This window comes from Salmo salar, chromosome ssa12 (genome assembly GCF_905237065.1).
Source record: "Salmo salar chromosome ssa12, Ssal_v3.1, whole genome shotgun sequence".
In the NCBI taxonomy this organism is placed as follows: domain Eukaryota; kingdom Metazoa; phylum Chordata; class Actinopteri; order Salmoniformes; family Salmonidae; genus Salmo; species Salmo salar.
In genome coordinates this window covers 44,037,907-44,056,633 of record NC_059453.1, presented here as the reverse complement: position 1 = coordinate 44,056,633, position 18,727 = coordinate 44,037,907, and the positions used below count along the sequence as shown (strand labels likewise).

General features: G+C 40.5%; 1 protein-coding gene across 5 annotated transcripts in view; it reads right to left on the bottom strand.

The window, feature by feature from the left end:
- Positions 1–13,820: 13,820 nt before the first annotated feature.
- Positions 13,821–18,727, bottom strand: part of LOC106565077 (solute carrier family 12 member 5) — a 338,932-nt gene continuing 334,025 nt past the window's right edge. For all 5 annotated transcript variants that reach the window (XM_045691393.1, XM_014131710.2, XM_045691394.1 and 2 more), the window contains one exon: positions 13,821–17,999. In XM_045691393.1, coding sequence (XP_045547349.1) covers positions 17,908–17,999 — 92 coding nt within the window. In that variant the 3' untranslated portion in view covers positions 13,821–17,907. The remainder of the gene's footprint in view (positions 18,000–18,727) is intronic.

Sequence of the window (18,727 nt, the reverse complement as noted above, 5' to 3'; positions counted from 1 at the left end):
TCCTGTTTCTATGTCCTCAAGGGCACATTTCTTATCTAAAACATGACTCTACTATAACAATTTCACTCAACCATGCGGATTGAAATTCTTTTAAGGATCCAAGATAATACGCTAGGCTGCAATCTGTCCAATTTATATGAGAGCGAAATGGACAATACAAATCATGCTTATGTAGAAAGATCACCATAATAATACCACAACTTTAGTATTTTTTTTTCCTATTTATTGCTATTTTGAAAAGTGCTTTAAAGATACTTTTATACTGTTGCCTATTTATTTATTTTCGTGTAGAGATAAATCAACAAAATTCTTGCCTAAGGGCACATACTGTATGTGAGTGTACTTCTCAAAACAATACCTAACCTCGTGTCATAAGAATTGCCCATGGTCATGTCAATGCCCATGCTAATGTCAGGAATTAATTGTGTTCTCTTCACCATCCTTTTAAAAATGACAATGCTTAACTGTATAATATATGCTAAACTTAAAACTAATTTAAAATGTGTTTCTACAAAAAAATGGCCTTCTTTACTTTACCCATTAGTCAAATGGGGAGCTAACTGGTGATAAATACAATGTACTATATGAGAAATGAAATGGTTAATGAATGTTAACTGTAAAAAAACATACTTTTGTAAATATGGCTTCATACCTGCAAAGAGTATTCAATGATTGAAAGGCTTTCCTTACATGTGTAACTAGGGCCTAACCGAACAACATTCAGTATGACAAAGTGTTTAATAAATCAATTTTAAAAAATCATAAAAAGACAAACAAAATTGTCTTGTAATCTCTGACAAATCACTCACGTGAATTATTGGTAAAGAACAGTTTTATTATAAAATCATGACAGAATCAATGTGAATACAGCTGAAGAATTGACACATTCCCTTTTTATCAAAGTGGTTCCAAGTATTCATTTCTGTGATGAGGCACATAACTGCCGTTTATTATTATATAATTGAATTACTGTGCATCTAGAAGCATTTGTTCCTTTTCAAAACACAATTCCTGACAGTGAACAGATCCCTTTGAGTACATAGACTGCTATTTAAGGCAATTACTTTGGGGCAAATCCTAACTTCCACGTAGTTATGCATTGATGTCAATGGGAGACAAACACATTTTTTTACTTAAGAGCAAGTTAGGATTCACCCCATAGTGGATGAACCACACAATTGCCTTGTGTACCATCGAACACTGAATACATACAATCAACAAGTGCAAGAAGCTGAAATCAATGTGATGGTGAATGAAAAATCTTGATCGTATTTCTCCCATCTACAAATATCTAATCACACAATGGCCTTTATACTTAAAATTCATCTGTCAGTGTACAGCAGCATGTCTTATCACAGCATGATCAAACACCCAAAGCAGACGCCATACAAAACTCCTAGGCTAGGACAACAAAACACTAGCCCTGGTCGCAGATCAGTTGGTGCTGTACAGACAGCCAACTCCTATGGTTGACAAAATGGCATAAACATATCTGGGATCAAGCTAACGAAACGCTTCAAATCAAATGTTATTGGTCACATACACATGGTTAGCAGATGTTAATGCGAGTGTAGCGAAATGCTTGTGCTTCTAGTTCCGACCGTGCAGTAATATCTAACAAGTAATCTAACAATTTCACAACTCCCTTATACAGACAAGTGTAAAGGAATTAATAAGAATATGTACATATGGATGATGATGGCCTTGCGGCATAGGCGAGATGCAGTAGGTGGTATCGAGTACAGTATATACATGAGATGAGTAATGTAGGGTATGTAAACATTATATAAAGTGGCATTGTAATAAAGTGACTAGTGATACATTTATTACATCCAATTTGTTATTATTAAAGTGGCTAGAGATTTGAGTCAGTATGTTGGCAGCAGCCAGTCAATGTTAGTGACGGCTGTTTAACAGTCTGATGGCCTTGAGCTAGAAGCTGTTTTTCAGTCTCTCGGTCCCAGCTTTGATGCACCTGTACTGACCTCGCCTTCTGGATGATAGCGGGGTGAACAGGCAGTGGCTTGGGTGGTTGTTGTCCTTGATGATCTTTTTGGCATTCCTGTGACATGGTGTAGGTGTCCTGGAGGGCAGGTAGTTTGCCCACGGTGATGCGTTGTGCAGACTTCACTACCCTCTGGAGTAGAGGTCGACCGATTATGATTTTTCAACGCCGATACCGATTATTGGAGGACCAAAAAAAGCCGCTACCGATTAATCGGCTGATTTTTTAAAATGTATTTGTAATAATGACAATTACAACAATACTGAATGAACACTTATTTTAACTGAATATAATACATCAATAAAATCAATTTAGCCTCAAATAAATAATGAAACATGTTCAATTTGGTTTAAATAATGCAAAAACAAAGTGTTGGAGAAGGAAGTAAAAGTGCATTATGTGCCATGTAAGAAAGCTAACGTTTAAGTTCCTTGCTCAGAACATGAGAACATATGAAAGCTGGTGGTTCCTTTTAACATGAGTCTTCAATATTCCCAGGTAAGAAGTTTTAGGTTGTAGTTATTTTCGGAATTATAGGACTATTTCTCTCTATACGATTTGTATTTCATATACCTTTGACTATTGGATGTTCTTATAGGCACTTTAGTATTGCCAGTGTAATAGTATAGCTTCCGTCACTCTCCTCGCTCCTACCTGGGTTCAAATCAGGAACACATCGACAACAGCCACCCTCGAAGCAGCGTTATCCATGCAGAGCAAGGGGAACAATTACTCCAAGTCTCAGAGCGAGTGACGTTTGAAACGCTATTAGCACGCACCCGGCTAACTAGCTAGCCACTTCATATCAGTTACACCAGTCTAATCTTGGGAGTTGATAGGCTTGAAGTCATAAACAGTGCAATGCATTGCGAAGAGCTGCTGGCAAAACGCACTAAAGTGCTGTTTGATTGAATGCTTACGAGCCTGCTGGTGCCTACCATCGCTCAGTCAGACTGCTCTATCAAATCATAGACTTAATTATAACATAATAACACACAGAAACACGAGCCTTAGGTCATTAATATGGTAGAATCCAGAAACTATCACATTTATTATTTCAGTGAAATACGGAACCGTTCCGTATTTTATCTAACGGGTGGCATCCATAAGTCTAAATATTCCTGTTACATTGCAAAACCTTCAATGTTATGTCATAATTACGTAAAATTCTGGCAAATTAGTTCGCAACGAGCCAGGCGGCCCAAACTGCTGCATATACCCTGACTCTGTTGCAGAGGTGACACATTTTCCCTAGTTAAAGAAATTAATGTTAGCAGGCAATATTAACTAAATATACAGGTTTAAAAATATATACTTGTGTATTGATTTTAAGAAAGACATTGATGTTTATGGTTAGGTACAAGTTGGAGCAACGACAGTCCTTTTACGCGAATGCGCACCGCATCGATTATATGCAATGCAGGACAGGCTAGATAAACTAGTAATATCCTCAACCATGTGTAGTTAACTAGTGATTATGATTGATTGATTGTTTTTTATAAGATAAGTTTAATGCTAGCTAGCAACTTACCTTGGCTTCTTACTGCATTCGCGTGACAGGCAGGCTCCTCATGGAGTGCAATATAAAGCAGATGGTTAGAGCGTTGGACTAGTTAACCGTAAGGTTGCAAGATTGAATCCCCAAGCTGACAAGGTAAAAATCTGTCGTTCTGCCCCTGAACAAGGCAGTTAACCCACCGTTCCTAGGCCGTCATTGAAAATAAGAATGTGTTCTTAACTGACTTGCCTAGTTAAAAAATATTTATTAAAAAAATTATAATAATAAATAAAAACATTTAATTACAAATCGGCAAATAGGTGGCCAAAAATTCCGATTACCGATTGTTATGAAAACTTCAAATCGGCCATAATTAAAATCGGCAATTCCGATTAATCGGTCGACCTCTACTCTGGAGAGCCTTACGGTTGTGGGCGGAGCAGTTGCCGTACCAGGCGGTGATACAGCCTGACAGGATGTTCTCATTTGTGCATCTGTAAAAGTTTGCGAGTGTTTTCGGTGACAAGCCAAATTTCTTCAGCCTCCTGAGGTTGAAGAGCCGCTGTTGCGCCTTCTTCACCACGCTGTCTGTGTGGGTGGACCATTTCAGTTTATCCGTGATGTGTACGCCGACGAACTTAAAACTTTCCACCTTCTTCACTACTGTCCCATCGATGTGGAATGGGGGGTGGGGGGGGGCTCCCTCTGCTGTTTCCTGAAGTCCACGATCATCTTTTGTTGACGTTGAGTGTGAGGTTATTTTCCTGACACCACACTCCGAGGGCCCTCACCTCCTCCCTGTAGGCCGTCTCGTCGTTGTTGGTGGTAATCAAGCCCACCACTGTAGTGTCATCTGAAAACTTGATGATTGAGTTGGGAGGCGTGCATGGCCACGCAGTCATGGGTGAACAGGGAGTACAGGAGAGGGCTGAGAACGCTCCCTTGTGGGGCCCCAGTGTTGAGGATCAGCGGGGTGGAGATGTTGTTTCCTACCCTCACCACCTGGGGCGGCCTGTCAGAAAGGCCAGGACTCAGTTGCACAGGGCGGGGTCGAGACCCAGGGTCTCAAGCTTAATGACAAGTTTGGAGGGTACTATGGTGTTAAATGCTGAGCTGTAATCGATGAACAGCATTCTTACATAGGTATTCCTCTTGTCCAGATGGGTTAGGGCAGTGTGCAGTGTGATTGCGTCGTCTGTGGCTCTATTGGGGCGGTAAGCAAATTGGAGTGGGTCTAGGGTGTCCAGTAGGGTGGAGGTGATATGATCCTTGACTAGTCTCTCAAAGCACTTCATGATGACGGAAGTGAGTGCTACGGGGCGATAGTCATTTAGCTCAGTTACCTTAGCTTTCTTGGGAACAGGAACAATGGTTTCCCTCTTGAAGCATGTGGGAACAGCAGACTGGGATAGGGATTGATTGAATATGTCCGTAAACACGCCAGCCAGTTGGTCTGCACATACTCTGAGGACACGGCTAGGGATGCCTTGTGAGGGTTAACACGTTTAAATATTTTACTCAGGTTGGCTGCGGTGAAGGACAGCCGCAAGTTTTGTTAGTGGGCCATGTCAGTGGCACTGTATTGTCCTTAAAGCGAGCAAAGAAGTTGTTTAGTTTGTCTGGGAGCAAGACGTCGGTGTCTGCAACGGGGCTGGTTTTCTTTTTGTAATCCGTGATTGACTGTAGACCCTGCCACATATGTCTCGTGTCTGAGCCGTTGAATTGCGACTCTGCTTTGTCTCTATACTGATGCTTAGCCTGTTTGATTGCCTTGAGGAAGGAATAGCTACACTGTTTGAATTCGATCATGTTTCCGGTCGCCTTGCCATGATTAAAAGCAGTGGTTCGCACTTTCACTTTTGCGCAAATGCTGCCATCAATCCACAGTTTCTGGTTGGGGAAGGTTTTAATAGTCACCATGGGTACAACATCACCGATGCACTTGCTAATAAACTCGCTCACCGAATCAGTGTATACATCAATGTTGTTGTCTGAGGTTATCCGGAACATATCCCAGTCCACGTGATCCAAGCAATCTTGAAGCGTGGAATCAGATTGGTCGGACTAGCGTTGAACAGACCTGAGCACGGGCGTTTCCTGTTTTAGTTTCTGTCTATAGGCTGGGAGTAACAAAATGGAGTCGTGGTCAGATTTGCCGAAAGGAGGGCGAGAGAGGGCTTTGTATGCATTGTGGAAGTTAGAGTAGCAGTGATCCAGAATGCTGCCAGCCCGGGTCGTGCATTCAATATGCTGATAAAATTTAGGGAGCCTTGTTTTCAGATTAGCTTTGTTAAAATCCCCAGCTACAATAAATGCAGCCTCAGGATATGTTGTTTCCAGTTTACATAGAGTCCAATGAAGTTCTTTCAGGGCCGAGGTGTCTGCTTGGGGGGGGAGTATACACGGCTGTGATTATAATCGAAGAGAATTCTCTTGGTAGAAAATGCGGTCGGCATTTGATCGTAAGGAATTCTAGGTCAGGTGAACAAAATGACTTGAGTTCCTGTATGTTGTTATGATCACACCACAACTCGTTAATCATAAGGCATACACCCCCGCCCTTCTTCTTACCAGAGAGATGATTGTTTCTGTCGGCGCGATGCGTGAAGAAACCGGGTGGTTGTACCGACTCTGATAACGTATACCGAGTGAGCCATGTTTCCGTGAAACAGAGAATGTAACAATCTCTGATGTCTCTCTGGAAGGCAACCCTTGCTTGAATTTTGTTTACCTTATTGTCAAGAGACTGGACATTGGCGAGTAGTATACTCGGGAGCGGTGAGCGACGTGCCCGTCTATGGAGCCTGACCAGAAGACCGCTCCGTCGTTGTTTTGGGTCGCCTACTGGGATCCGATCCATTGTCCTGGGTGGTGGTCCAAGCAGAGGATCCACTTCGGGAAAGTCGTATTCCTGGTCGTAATGTTGGTAAGTTGACGTTGCTCTTATATCCAATAGTTGCCCCCGGCTGTATGTAATTAGACTTAAGATTTCCTGGGGTAATACTGCATAGTTTCCTAAGAACGCGAAGCGAGGCGTCCTTCTCTGTCAGCACCAAACACAGGAGAAGAGATCTCCTCTGATGCCCATAATCCTTCAATTCAAAGTCCCATTAACCAGCTCTGCAATTGTTATAATGTCAAAATACATTTGGTACTCACAAAAATATGTAGTTTCACAGAGCAACTACAGTCAATACTGCCATTACGCAGGGTATGTACTTCCAAAAAAAGGTCTAAATAAAATGATCTATTGTTTCTGACCAGGTGCGCTTGAGCCAAATCAACATTCGGTATCGCCAATAAAATCACTCATTATTATTGCTACACACAGGTAGGCTGATCCAGCAGCAGTACAGTATCCCGAAAGATCATTGATTTTATTTAGCCATTTCTTGGAAGTACACACCATGCGTAACGGCAGTAATGATGATAGTTGCTCTGTGAAACTCCATGTTTTGGTGATGTTTGCAATTTTATTTGTGCATTTTTTGGAGCCTAAATTAGCCATAGCTCTTTGAGTGAGTAAGATTGAGCGTCATAATGGTGAACACTTGAACAGGATATTTTAACATTTTGAAATATTGTAAATTTTATATACAACTAATGTTGCCTAACAGGGAGGACATTTATGAGTGGGACATAAAAAAATAAAAAAATGATTTCACCTTTATTTAACTAGGCAAGTCAGTTAAGAACAAATTATTATTTAAAATGACGGCCTACCCCAGCCAAACCCTAACCCGGACAATGCTGGGCCAATTGTGCTCCAACCTATGGGACTCCCCATACAGCCTGGAATCGAACCAGGGTCTGTAGTGACACCTCTAGCACTGAGATGCTGTGCCTTAGACCACTGCGCCACTCTGGAGCCCCTAAAAAGAGTGGAGATGCCGGGGATTGAACCCAGATAAAACATAAAACATGGAAAAATAGATACAACTGAGTGTTAATATGTTTTCCCACCAAAGAAATTGCGAAGCTTATTGAATGCCATTGTAGGAAAGGGTTGTTTTCTTTAAATTGAGAATTACAACAAACTGACGTTAACAGGGTGAAAAGTGTTATCAGGGACACACCGAAAATCTTAAATAAAATAATCATGAATAAAGCGTTATTAACAAGAGAAAATATAAATAGGACTAGAAAATAATGAAGATTTAAAATGTTATTATAATGGCTTATATTTCTTGTGGAAGTTGATGAATAACATCAGGGGCCATGGAAAAAATGCCTACATCCACTGAAAATGTGTTCAAAACGCATAAAACATCCTTTCAAGATGCATATTTTTGTGTTTTTAAGGTAAAGGACTCCTAACCTTATATTGACCTTATATTTAAAGCCTTTTGGAATCAACATTTTACACTAAATAAGAAGTGATATTTCCTGGGGATAGAAAAGGCTCAGCATTGTAGGAATGACCCCAGCTAACGTTAGCAACTCACCAGTAGTGAGGTGGTTTGTTGTCAGCCACATTGAAGTATCCTGAGTACTGTTTGAAGTTAGGCTGCTTTTGAAGCCCAGGGAGGAACTTTATTGTATCTGCTTCAGGTTCCCCAATAGTCCTCGACGCTCCCAGCAGCAGGGACAACACCAAATGTAACACTTGGGGGTAAAATTGCATGCAATGTTAATAATTTGTTAGTTAACGTCATTACAGTCGGAAGTCCCAAACACAACTGTGATTGCGACAACAGGCTAGCCAACGGTTAACAAGCTATCTACCAGTAAAGTAGGCGGGTATTTGAGTACACTAAATGATTAATGAGCTGGACAAAACTATTATAATCAACACTGGCACTTACCCTTTTCGTTCAATTAATCCTTAATTAGTTATAAAACAGCCACAGTATTACGGACATTTTTACTTTTGGAGCTCGTGATGGGTTGTCACTAGTTACGACAGCCACAAAGTAAAACTAGGCTATATGAAAGAAAACCAAAATGTGTTTGTTGGTCTTAATTTAGGGTTATGCCTAAGGTTAGCAGTGTGGTTAAGGATAGGATTAAAATACGATTTTAAGTAGAAAAAGTGTACAAATAGGTGGGGTTTAGATATAATTATGACTTTGTGGATGTGGTAACTAGTAACGACTTCGCGATGAGCTGGTCCCATGACTGCACAATACTACTAGCGCGTATCAAATTGCGCAGACCGTTAAGTTCCGCACCTCAAAGTGGGATGGTTGTTGGTTTGTTGTTTACTGTTTGTTTCTGGTGAGCCAAATTTGTATTTATCGCATCTTGGTGGATAATTTAGCCATTTGATGATGACAATACAAAAAGTAAACAAACATAGGAGGTTGTTCTGCTTTGGAGATGCTCAGCCTCAGTCGCAACGAAAACTGAGTTTTCTCCGTGATCCAGAAAGATCAGAACTTCTACTTTGAAGGCGCAACTTGGAACGTTAACTAGCAATGTTGCTAAGGTTAGCATAATTTGTTTTGTGCATGATGTTAGCTAGCCAACTCGAAAACATTTATCTCCATAGGTAGGCTGGACACATTACATTTTTAACAATACTTTTTTTCCGATGAAAACTAGTTAATTGCATCCGCCTTGGAGACCCGTTTCATAATATCACCATATGTCCCAGCTGCTTGCCATAGTTTCAGTAATAGCAAAAAACAGGCCTTATTTTAGGGCATTTTTCACCCTGCCAGCGCCTATTAGTTCTATTGTCTATTTCACTGTTTTAACAGCCATTCTGTTTCACCACTTCACCTTTATCCATCTAATTTTCTCCTACTTGTTTTCCCTCCATCTCTCTCTGGTAGACTGTCATTGCTTGAAATTGTGCAGTTGCACATGACAATGCATTTTATGTAAATTCCCATCCAAACCGGAATGAGGAGAACAGCACAGAATGGTGCCCTTCAGATCGTCCCATTGTGTGTAAATTGTCATAGTGGGGTTTGTATGTGTGTGTCTGACATGAAGTAAGACTTTTCTCTTTGATGTCCTGGGATCTTGACTCCAGAGGAGCTCAGAGTATTTGAGGGTCAAGAGGGAATGAATCGTAAGAGCCGACTCACATGCAGGTAAGGCTCTCAACGTTGCCATCAAATGGGGCTTGAAAGAGGTCCAATATGGCAAAGCTGGGTTTTGCTCCTCCATTTACAGTAGTCTGTTCTTGAACTTTAATTGAACTCATAACAGCATAAACAGCAGCACATTGACTGTTTTTTTCTTCCTCTGCAGCAGTGCATCCCACTGCGACGGCTGCCAACCTTGGCGCAATACTTGACCTTGTCATCATAATTCCATGGTCACATAGTTCCATGCGGGCAATAGACCAGGGTATTGTAAACTATTCTCCCTTTTTTAATTCTATGTACACTAATCTACCAACATTACCATGGGTTGAAGAACTGAATGTGGCAATTTTCAGAATTCATCAAATCACTTTTCTTTTTCTTTCGTCCATAAAGGCTCTCGAACACATTTTCTCGTGATGCCTACAGATCATGAAAAGGTGTGTTACGTTCCCCAGTTTCTGTGTTGTGGTTTTGTTTGTATGTGTGTGTTTCAGGAAATGGCTTCCTGGATTCCCCCAAGCAGCTGATTGGTCAGCCCCAATGTTAATTGGAGCTGACCCCGCCCTCTCATCAGAGGATACAGCTGTATCCCATTACAGACTCCTTCTCCAGCTAGAAAAAACAGTGTTCCTTTGCTGAGAGAAAGCTGATGGTTATGATCTGTGTTTGTTGCGCAGACAGAGCGCTTATTAGTATGTCCTGTGTTGGTTGTTGCTGAGAGGGAGCTGATGGTTATGTCCTGTGTTGGTTGTTGCTCAGAGACAGGTTTTTGTTAAGTATTTTGTAGCCGCTGCTTCTAAGGTATGTGTGTCCCCATAGGAGGCAGTGTTTTTGATTATTGAAATGGTTTACTTATGTTTGTATTCTTTTTCATTTGTTCCCAGGGGGGAAGGGGAAGGCACCGAGGGAATGCTTAGGCAAGAGGCCTGTGGGCATACATAACCGTAGTATTTACTGTCTGTGCACACTAGGTAAGACCTAGGTGGACCACCCCCTGTATTTTGGTTAGCGCACCAGGTGTTGCTGAAATATTAGGTAAGTAGTGGGTAGGCAGGTAAGTTAAGAGAGGGGGCTCTAACTTTTACTTTCTTTGCTTTGGTTCCGTCCAGCCCCTTTTCCCCAAATTTACCAGGTGAAGGAATAAATTCTCAGTAAATGGTAAATTCTCTGCCTTTGTCATCCTTACCCGCACCTACAATCCCATTCATCTTTCACTCCACGGGGAGTTGTAGCAGGGTGTTGCGTTCCCTCTTCCAAGAGGCATACGTAACAAGGTGTTTTTAAATCAATGCATGGTTCTGAAACGGCAATAAATAGCTTAGTCATTAAAACATATGCATATCTTTAATTGATCTCCATTCTGAACACATTCTCAATAGGCTACATCCTAGTTGTACCTTATGATTACTGGAGACATGTAAAACCAGTCATATGGCAGGAAACTGAAGCATATCAACTTTGCCACAGTGAAATGTATGAAATGTTGGCCTTATAACTTGCAGGGATGAAATTTGGAGAACCAAGCCATAGGCTTCTTTAGCCATGTGCAAATTATAGTAGTAATGAGCGAGCTAGGACGGACTTAGTCAACATAAATATTTGTTCAGCACGTTTGAAATTTACAGCGACAGAATTCAGAACATGAGCTGTTCTTAGTGTACACCAAGTCAGAACCGAAGGATAAATAAAATGGGGCATATAAGCAGACAATGAAATCTCTTACAATATTCGATGATTACATTTCTCTAAAACAGGTTAAAAGCAACATGTGCACCACAAAGTCAGAACAGTAGACAAAACTAAGAGGGGTAAATAGACCAAATTATTAGGGTGAGGCACATGGGCTACTAACATCTTACTACACAACATACACTTAGTATTACTTGCTTGGCTACAGTATACATATCTCCCTGGCATATTACATCATCTATGCAGCAGCATACAATACATTTTTGGACTCACCTTGTTGTGCTGTGCTCGCTTGAACAGGAAAGTGGCGCGTTGGGCCTTCGTGGCCAAATTCTGTCATCGAAGTCTGGTTTCTCTAGATTTATGGTGCTTTCAAAACAACTGGGAACTCAGGAAAAAAACAAGGTTGAATCATGATGACGTCATTGATCTTTAGGTCGTAGCTCTAGAAAGAGCCCGGATTTACAATTCCGAGTTGGATGACCGCTCAAAACGTATTTTCCCAGTCGGAGCTTGTTTATTCCTTACTTCCCAGTTGTCTTGAACTCACTGAAGTCAAATTTTTGCAGATCTGAGTTAACAGTTGTATTGAGCACGGCACAAGTCATGCTTCATTGACCGCATGACCAATGTTGAATGTTTATAATTTTAAACTTGGAAAAGAGTCCCGTAATCCCAGATTTGGGACCACAGCCACTCCACTGATTAGCAGGCTAGTGATTGCTTTGAAATAGTTGCAGTTAGCCACTGTCACTGATTCTTTCCAAACCACTCATTGTTGAATGTGCGATGTCCAACTTGTTGTGTAATGTTTATGTCCAATGGCCGATGAGCACCGATACGTTTTATCTATAATTTCTCTTCATCATTTCACTTCATATGACAAGGATTAAAAAGGATTTGCCAGTAGATTGTCGACTTGATTAATGATGTGTGCTAGTTGAGATTTTTTTATATGTATTTTTTTACCCCTTTTTCTTCCCAATTGGTAGTTATAGTCTTGTCTCATCGCTGCAACTCCCGTACAGACTCGGGAGAGGCGAAGGTCGAGAGCCATGCATCCTTCGAAACACAACCCAACCAAGCTGCACTGCTTCTTGACTCAATGCCCACTGAACCCGGAAGCCAGCCGCACCAATGTGTCGGAGGAAACACCATACACCTGACGACCGTGTCAGCGTGCACTGCGTCCGGACCGCCACAGGAGTCGCTAGTGCGTGATGGGACAAGGACACCCCAGCCGGCCAAACCCTCCCCTAACCCGGACAATGCTGGGCCAATTGTGCGCCGCCCCATGGATCTCGCGGTTGTGGCCAGCTGCGACAGAGCCTGGACTCAAACCCAGAATCTCTAGTGGCACAGCTAGCGATACAGTGCCTTAGACCACTGTATCGCTAACTGTGCCACTAGAGATTCTGGGTTTGAGTCCAGGCTCTGTCGCAGCTGGCCACAACCGGTAGGCCGCTAGCTAAGATTTAGAAAGTAGGATGGTTATATGATCAGTCCAATCAAAGCTACTGTACATATAACGTGATTTGACGTAATTTTATCTGTGGCCAATGACCTTGAGACTTCTTGGATGGGAACTTGTAATGTAACTCTATGGCAGCACCTAGAATTTTCTAGCTCTACCCTTAGACTTGGCGGTGACGTAGTGTCCCAATGAGTGACAGAACACTGAGCCAATCATGGCGCAACGCTCCGTATTTTCTGCCTGCTTGCCCCACCACCACAGAAAGCACTGAGCGACACCTGCATTTTGGAGCTGCCTTACTCAAGAAAACAAAAAAGAGACCATGTTAGTATGCAGCTTTATTAACTCAATGATATCTATATTTTTTTTACATTGTTTGCAAACTGATATGTGACACGTGACACGTAATGCCAAAATAACATGCAAAACAGGAAAGCCCTGTTTTTTGGGGGGGTTTTGCAAAAAATGTGGGGCTCAAAACAGGTAGGGCTCTGTGAACGACGGGTCGCCACTGGTTGGGATATGAATCATTATGGAACACAGGTCATATGTAGCAGTTTAAACCTAGAGTGTGGCGTGTGGTTCACAATTGGACCGTTGTCATCACAGTTCCATGATTAGTGAGGATTATTAGAGTAGATTTATAGCACTACTGTTCAACCCCTATTGTACAGTTTTCTCACCTTGCAATATCTCATGGATTAAACAATTTAATATGGCAACTTTCAGGATGAATCAAACCACTATTTTTTATTCACCAATATATTTTGTGCTTAAAGGCTCTCCAAACCTGTTTATGTTATTATAAATACTTATCTAACCCTAAATCATATACAAAATCAGATTATTTTTTATAAATCAACCATCTACTGTGATTCTTTCCAAAAAAAAATTGAGAAAAGAAAAACAACCAAATAGTTTTACTGCATGCCAAAACTGCCCTTGCACATACTTAAAGTGAAAGGAAGAAAATTAAATGAAGTTAGTATATAATTGCAGTGAAAAACTGCAGAGTAATATCAAGATCTGATCTGGCGATCCCACTATCACCCAGATCTTACTCCAACTGGCTGCAGTACACACTCATACCACCAGAGGAAGCTATGAATCGGTGTGTAAACTGGGCAAGTTAGTTTTTATTAAACACTGATTATGTCCTCTAACCTTCAATCACAACAAGTGTTAGCTCTAGATAAAGTGCTTTTCTGTCTCAGCCACCACAGAGGAGATGAACACAAAATAACTTTATGGTGCATAAGACCTGGCTCTAAACATTCTAATGAGCACACCGTCAACTTGTCAGTTGTTAATGTGTTCCAATGGAAAAACAACAATGTTATACAACCAAATGAAAAATGATTCCCCAAGTAAAAAACAATATTGCACATAATCTTACAGAACGCTAAGACTTTGTCCACAGTGATTAAACCAGTGTACAACAAAGGACAACAAACATCGCCGTAGGCTACAGTGTTTTTGACTGCAGTGTTATATACAAAGCAAAAGGAACATCTCTCAGGCCCATCTATTCAACGTATAAACTCATATTACGTTACGCAACATTAATTTAGCAAGATTGACAACAATATTGTGAACTCATACTTTTTTTTTGCAAAATACTTGTTTTCAATGTCTAACTATGTAACCACGAGGCAATCATTCTCAAGTTCTCTTTTCTGTGACCAAAGCAATGTCTTGTAGTTTAATCACAGACCCCCAAAGGGAGCCCTAGTGTAGATGGAGGACACTCCCCTTCCAAACCACTTGCCTTGTACATATAAGTCATCACACCATATACCACTGAAACAAATATTTCCACATAAGACCATGCAAACAGTAATTATAAAACACATTGGAAATTCAAACAAACTAATTTCCCATAAATCCTTTTTTCACCAACATCTGAGATCTTTTCTTTATAAATAGATTAAAGGCTCAGTCAATGCAGGCAATGTTGTAGTAAAATTCCAAAATAGGCAAGTATTTTGAAAGTTGATATGAGTGTCTATTAATCAAAGTGTGTAATAATAGGAGAGAGTCATATGGTTGTAGTCATATATTGGCCATATGTAAAAACTAGCAGTGGCTAGACCAGTTGCTAGAGTTTGCTCTAGTAAGAGATCTGATGTAACTGGCAGAGAACTACCAGTGAATTGCAGTTAACATTTCACACAAATCAATCAAAATGTAAAACAAAGAACTTTACTATCTTTAAGTTCTAACAACACTTTATTGCACGATTGTTGTCAATTCAACTTGATAAAACGTTCAAAGTTGCAGTCTGGGCTCAGAGTTTCTCTAGACTAAATGTGGATTGAAGAGGATGGAATAATCAAGAGTGCCATTTGTGAAAAGAATAAAAAAGCACTGGAGGGGGGGACTGCCCCCGGACCCCCAAACAAATTGCACCCTAATGGTATAAGTATTGCCTCAAGATACTGTATAATATATTCAGGAAAGTTCTCTTCCAAAGCTGAAAATGACTCCTGTCCAGAAAGACTCTCAGGTCAATAGTTAATAGGTAAAGCTGGGTCAAGTCTTGGAGGAGACAAACCACCAGCATTGATATGTATTTCTATATATGCCTACCCTTTTTCTGATATCTTTTGTATGTTCCTTTAGATGTGTTAATTTACAAATAACTAATAATACTAGCAGAATTCACAACATATGAGTCTGACTTTCAAACAACACTTTAAACATAAATACTGGGTTCAACAGCTCTATAAACTAGTTTAATTTGTTGTTTTGAACCCTCTATTATATATATATATATATATATATATATATATAGTTCTACTACAAGTGCAAGTGACTTTCAAAACACAAAATAAATACATGATGATAGTTGTCCTTGGTCATTGTGATATATTAATAAATTCCTTAGACATATGAAATCTACATACAAAATAGATGAGTAAAAAAATAAATAACATGAATATGTGAGACCAAATTTCAGCTATTGCACATTCCTTTCAAAATGCACTTTATACGTCTTTGTTCTAATTAGCTAATAATCCATTCATTGTCAGGGCCATACATATTGGCTCAAATCTGCCAATTTTGTGGATACGAAAAAACTATATTTGGATTATACTGCATAGGGTTCAGTGTTACAGATGGGGTGAGTTTCATAGCTGTGTAACCCTTTTCCATTCCATCACTTTATATCTATTACTATTCAATTGCACTCTAACCCTTCAACCTAATGCACAATTTGTACTCCGTAATTTAAATCAATATTAGACTTTCATAGATCTATTTCATTTAAAAAATATTTTTTTATATGGCACATGTAAACATATCTAAATTTGGCAAAACAACATAATATTTTTTTTTTGCGATAATTAAAATTATATCTCTATTATATAAATATGCATAACTTTTGTCTATAAACATAAGAAACAACATTTTGTTTTCTAGGTGGAAAAATGTTCATTTAATGAACTGGTAAATTCATTAAATCACCTGTTGCACAGTGGGGGACAGTGCAGGTGCAGTATTCGTCAGGGATACAGTGACAGTTACCATAGTGATAGGAGCCTAAGCCATCCAAAAGCAGTTTTGAACCGACCCTTTGAGAGAAGGAACATTTTCTCTACTAGAAGCTTTATAGTAAGTCACGAACATACTACACTCATAATTAACAACGCGTCAGAGCTTTTACACTATTTACAGTGATCCGCACTGGGGTCAAGGGGTGTTGGTGTCTGACAATGATGAACTCACTGCTCATAATCTATTCCTGTCTTTTCCTTGTTTTTCTTTCTCATTCTCTGCTCATAATCTTTCCCTGGCTCTTTTTAGTTTTTCGTTCTTAGTGGAAAGGTCGTCTGACATAAGAGCAGGGGCTCTTTTTCAATTGTCTTTCCTCGATTCTATGTCTCTCCTCTGTCCAAGGAGTCGAGCAAAGGGGATAGTAGGAATCAAGGAAATAACATTGAGAAAGAGCCCCTGCTTTTCTGACAGATGACCTTTCCGCTAAGAACGCTCCTCACAGTTTAACAACGTATCAATATCTTAAATCAAGCTAGCCTTGTTGTTTTTGGCACTAACAGTGGCTGGATCTAGACGGGAAACATAGACTCTTAGAAAGGGGGAAAAGGGACAAGTATAAATATGATGACAGTGCGAGAGCAAAAACAAAGTACAGCGACATGAGGACGACATGTTGCAGAGTACTCAAGATGAGGTCAAAGTTCATAGAGTACGATCTATGTCATCACGGAGGCTTGTTCGTTTCTCTCCCATCTTCCTCCAAACTGTGTTCCTTCGTTCACAACTTACCCTGATTAAAAGAATGACCAAGTTCTCTTCAAACCACCAACCATGACCATGGGTAGCAGTCTTTCTCGACGGTGGTCATCTCCGCACTTAATGAACAGGGTTTCCCACAGGAGTTTTTTGGTATTCTCTCTTCGCTGTGGTTTCGCAGGGTCATATACACGACTAGCTACACAACGTCAACATCCTCAGTTCTCCACTGACCACTGTTCAGTCTTGCGGTAGGCTACTCCATGTTGATAGGTAGGTGACTCCAAATCGATGACACTCTAAAACATCCCCTCGTAAAAACAAACCACAATCGGATGAATGAGACACTTAAGCTGCGTCTACACAGGCATCCCAACTCTGATATTTTTCCCAATAATTGGTCTTTTTACCAATCACATCAGATCTTTTTCAGAGCTTATCTGATTGGTCAAAAGACCAATTACTGAAGAAAACATCATAATTAGGCTACCTGTGTAAACACAGCCTTAAACACACGCAGACACACACGTCACACTGAACAACCCAGCTCACCTAACCCTCTGTATCCTTGACTCCATAGCCAAGTGACCAGTGGATTGACCAATAGGCAGCTATGAATAGCACAAAGGGTGTGGAACTGGACAGTGATGGCTACCTGCAATCAGCAGAGGGCAGTATTTCACGCTATTTCATTTCAGAGTACTGATTGATAATCTTGCTGGGTGAATTGGAAGTGGACTAAAGTGTGTGAGGTAATCTAAATAGCATCCTACTAGCCTGAATAGATTGTGTGTTTGTGTGTGTGAGAGTGTGTTTTAAGGCAAACAGAAGATAGCGTGAAGAGACGCAAGGTGAGATGGGGTATTGCTTGGGTGTGAGGGGAGTGTCTGACAGAAACAAATGGAAGGGGCGGGGATCAGGGATTTGGGGGGGGGGGGTGGCTGCTCTCTCAAGAGTAGATGGTGATGACCTCACGACCGCCACCGCGAACCAGGAGAACCCTGTTGAGACCTTCAGTCAGGACCTCAAGGAACTCCATGTCTGAGAGGGCGCAAAAGTTAAGGAAAACAACTAACTGGTGGACCTCTGTAGCGTTATGCTTACTTTTACTAGTAGCCAGAAACTTACTTGTTTTAATATTTATTTTATTAAAATGTTTTACCTACCTCCAACTATTTTTTATAATAATTTCTCTCTTTATTATAAATTGTTTTTTAATGTATTTTTTGCAAGGTTCCGTCTCTTTTTTCTTTCTTAAAAAAAAGTATTTAATCATAGGCATATAATACCATTGACAGCCGTTAGAAATAACCATCCCACATTGGGGAAGTGGGAGGTAAGGTTCACGTTCCACCAGACTACCCTCCACCCCTCTCCCAGAACACCCCCTCTTCAGCCCACTACCCCAGTATGGTTGACACAAAAAAGCAAACAAAAACTAAAAAACTAAAACAAGTCAGATACTTATTTGTAATGACACAGCTTCTATGGGCAGATAAACTGTGTGAAGATGACTTAAGACTCCATTCTGTAAACTCTATGGGAGTGTAAGCTATGAGCCATGAGTATGAGCCATGAGTAAGCCATGAGTAAAGCTATAGTATGTTAATTTACAGATCCTACAGAAAAATGCTGTGGAAGACAGGGGGCTGATGCTGTTGTAGTCCATGTGGGGTCAAACAACATTCGGAGGGCTAGCTCGGAACTGCTGAAAATTGATTTAAAAAAACTGATTCTAGTTTTGAAAGTTTCTAAAAAAACAGCCAGGT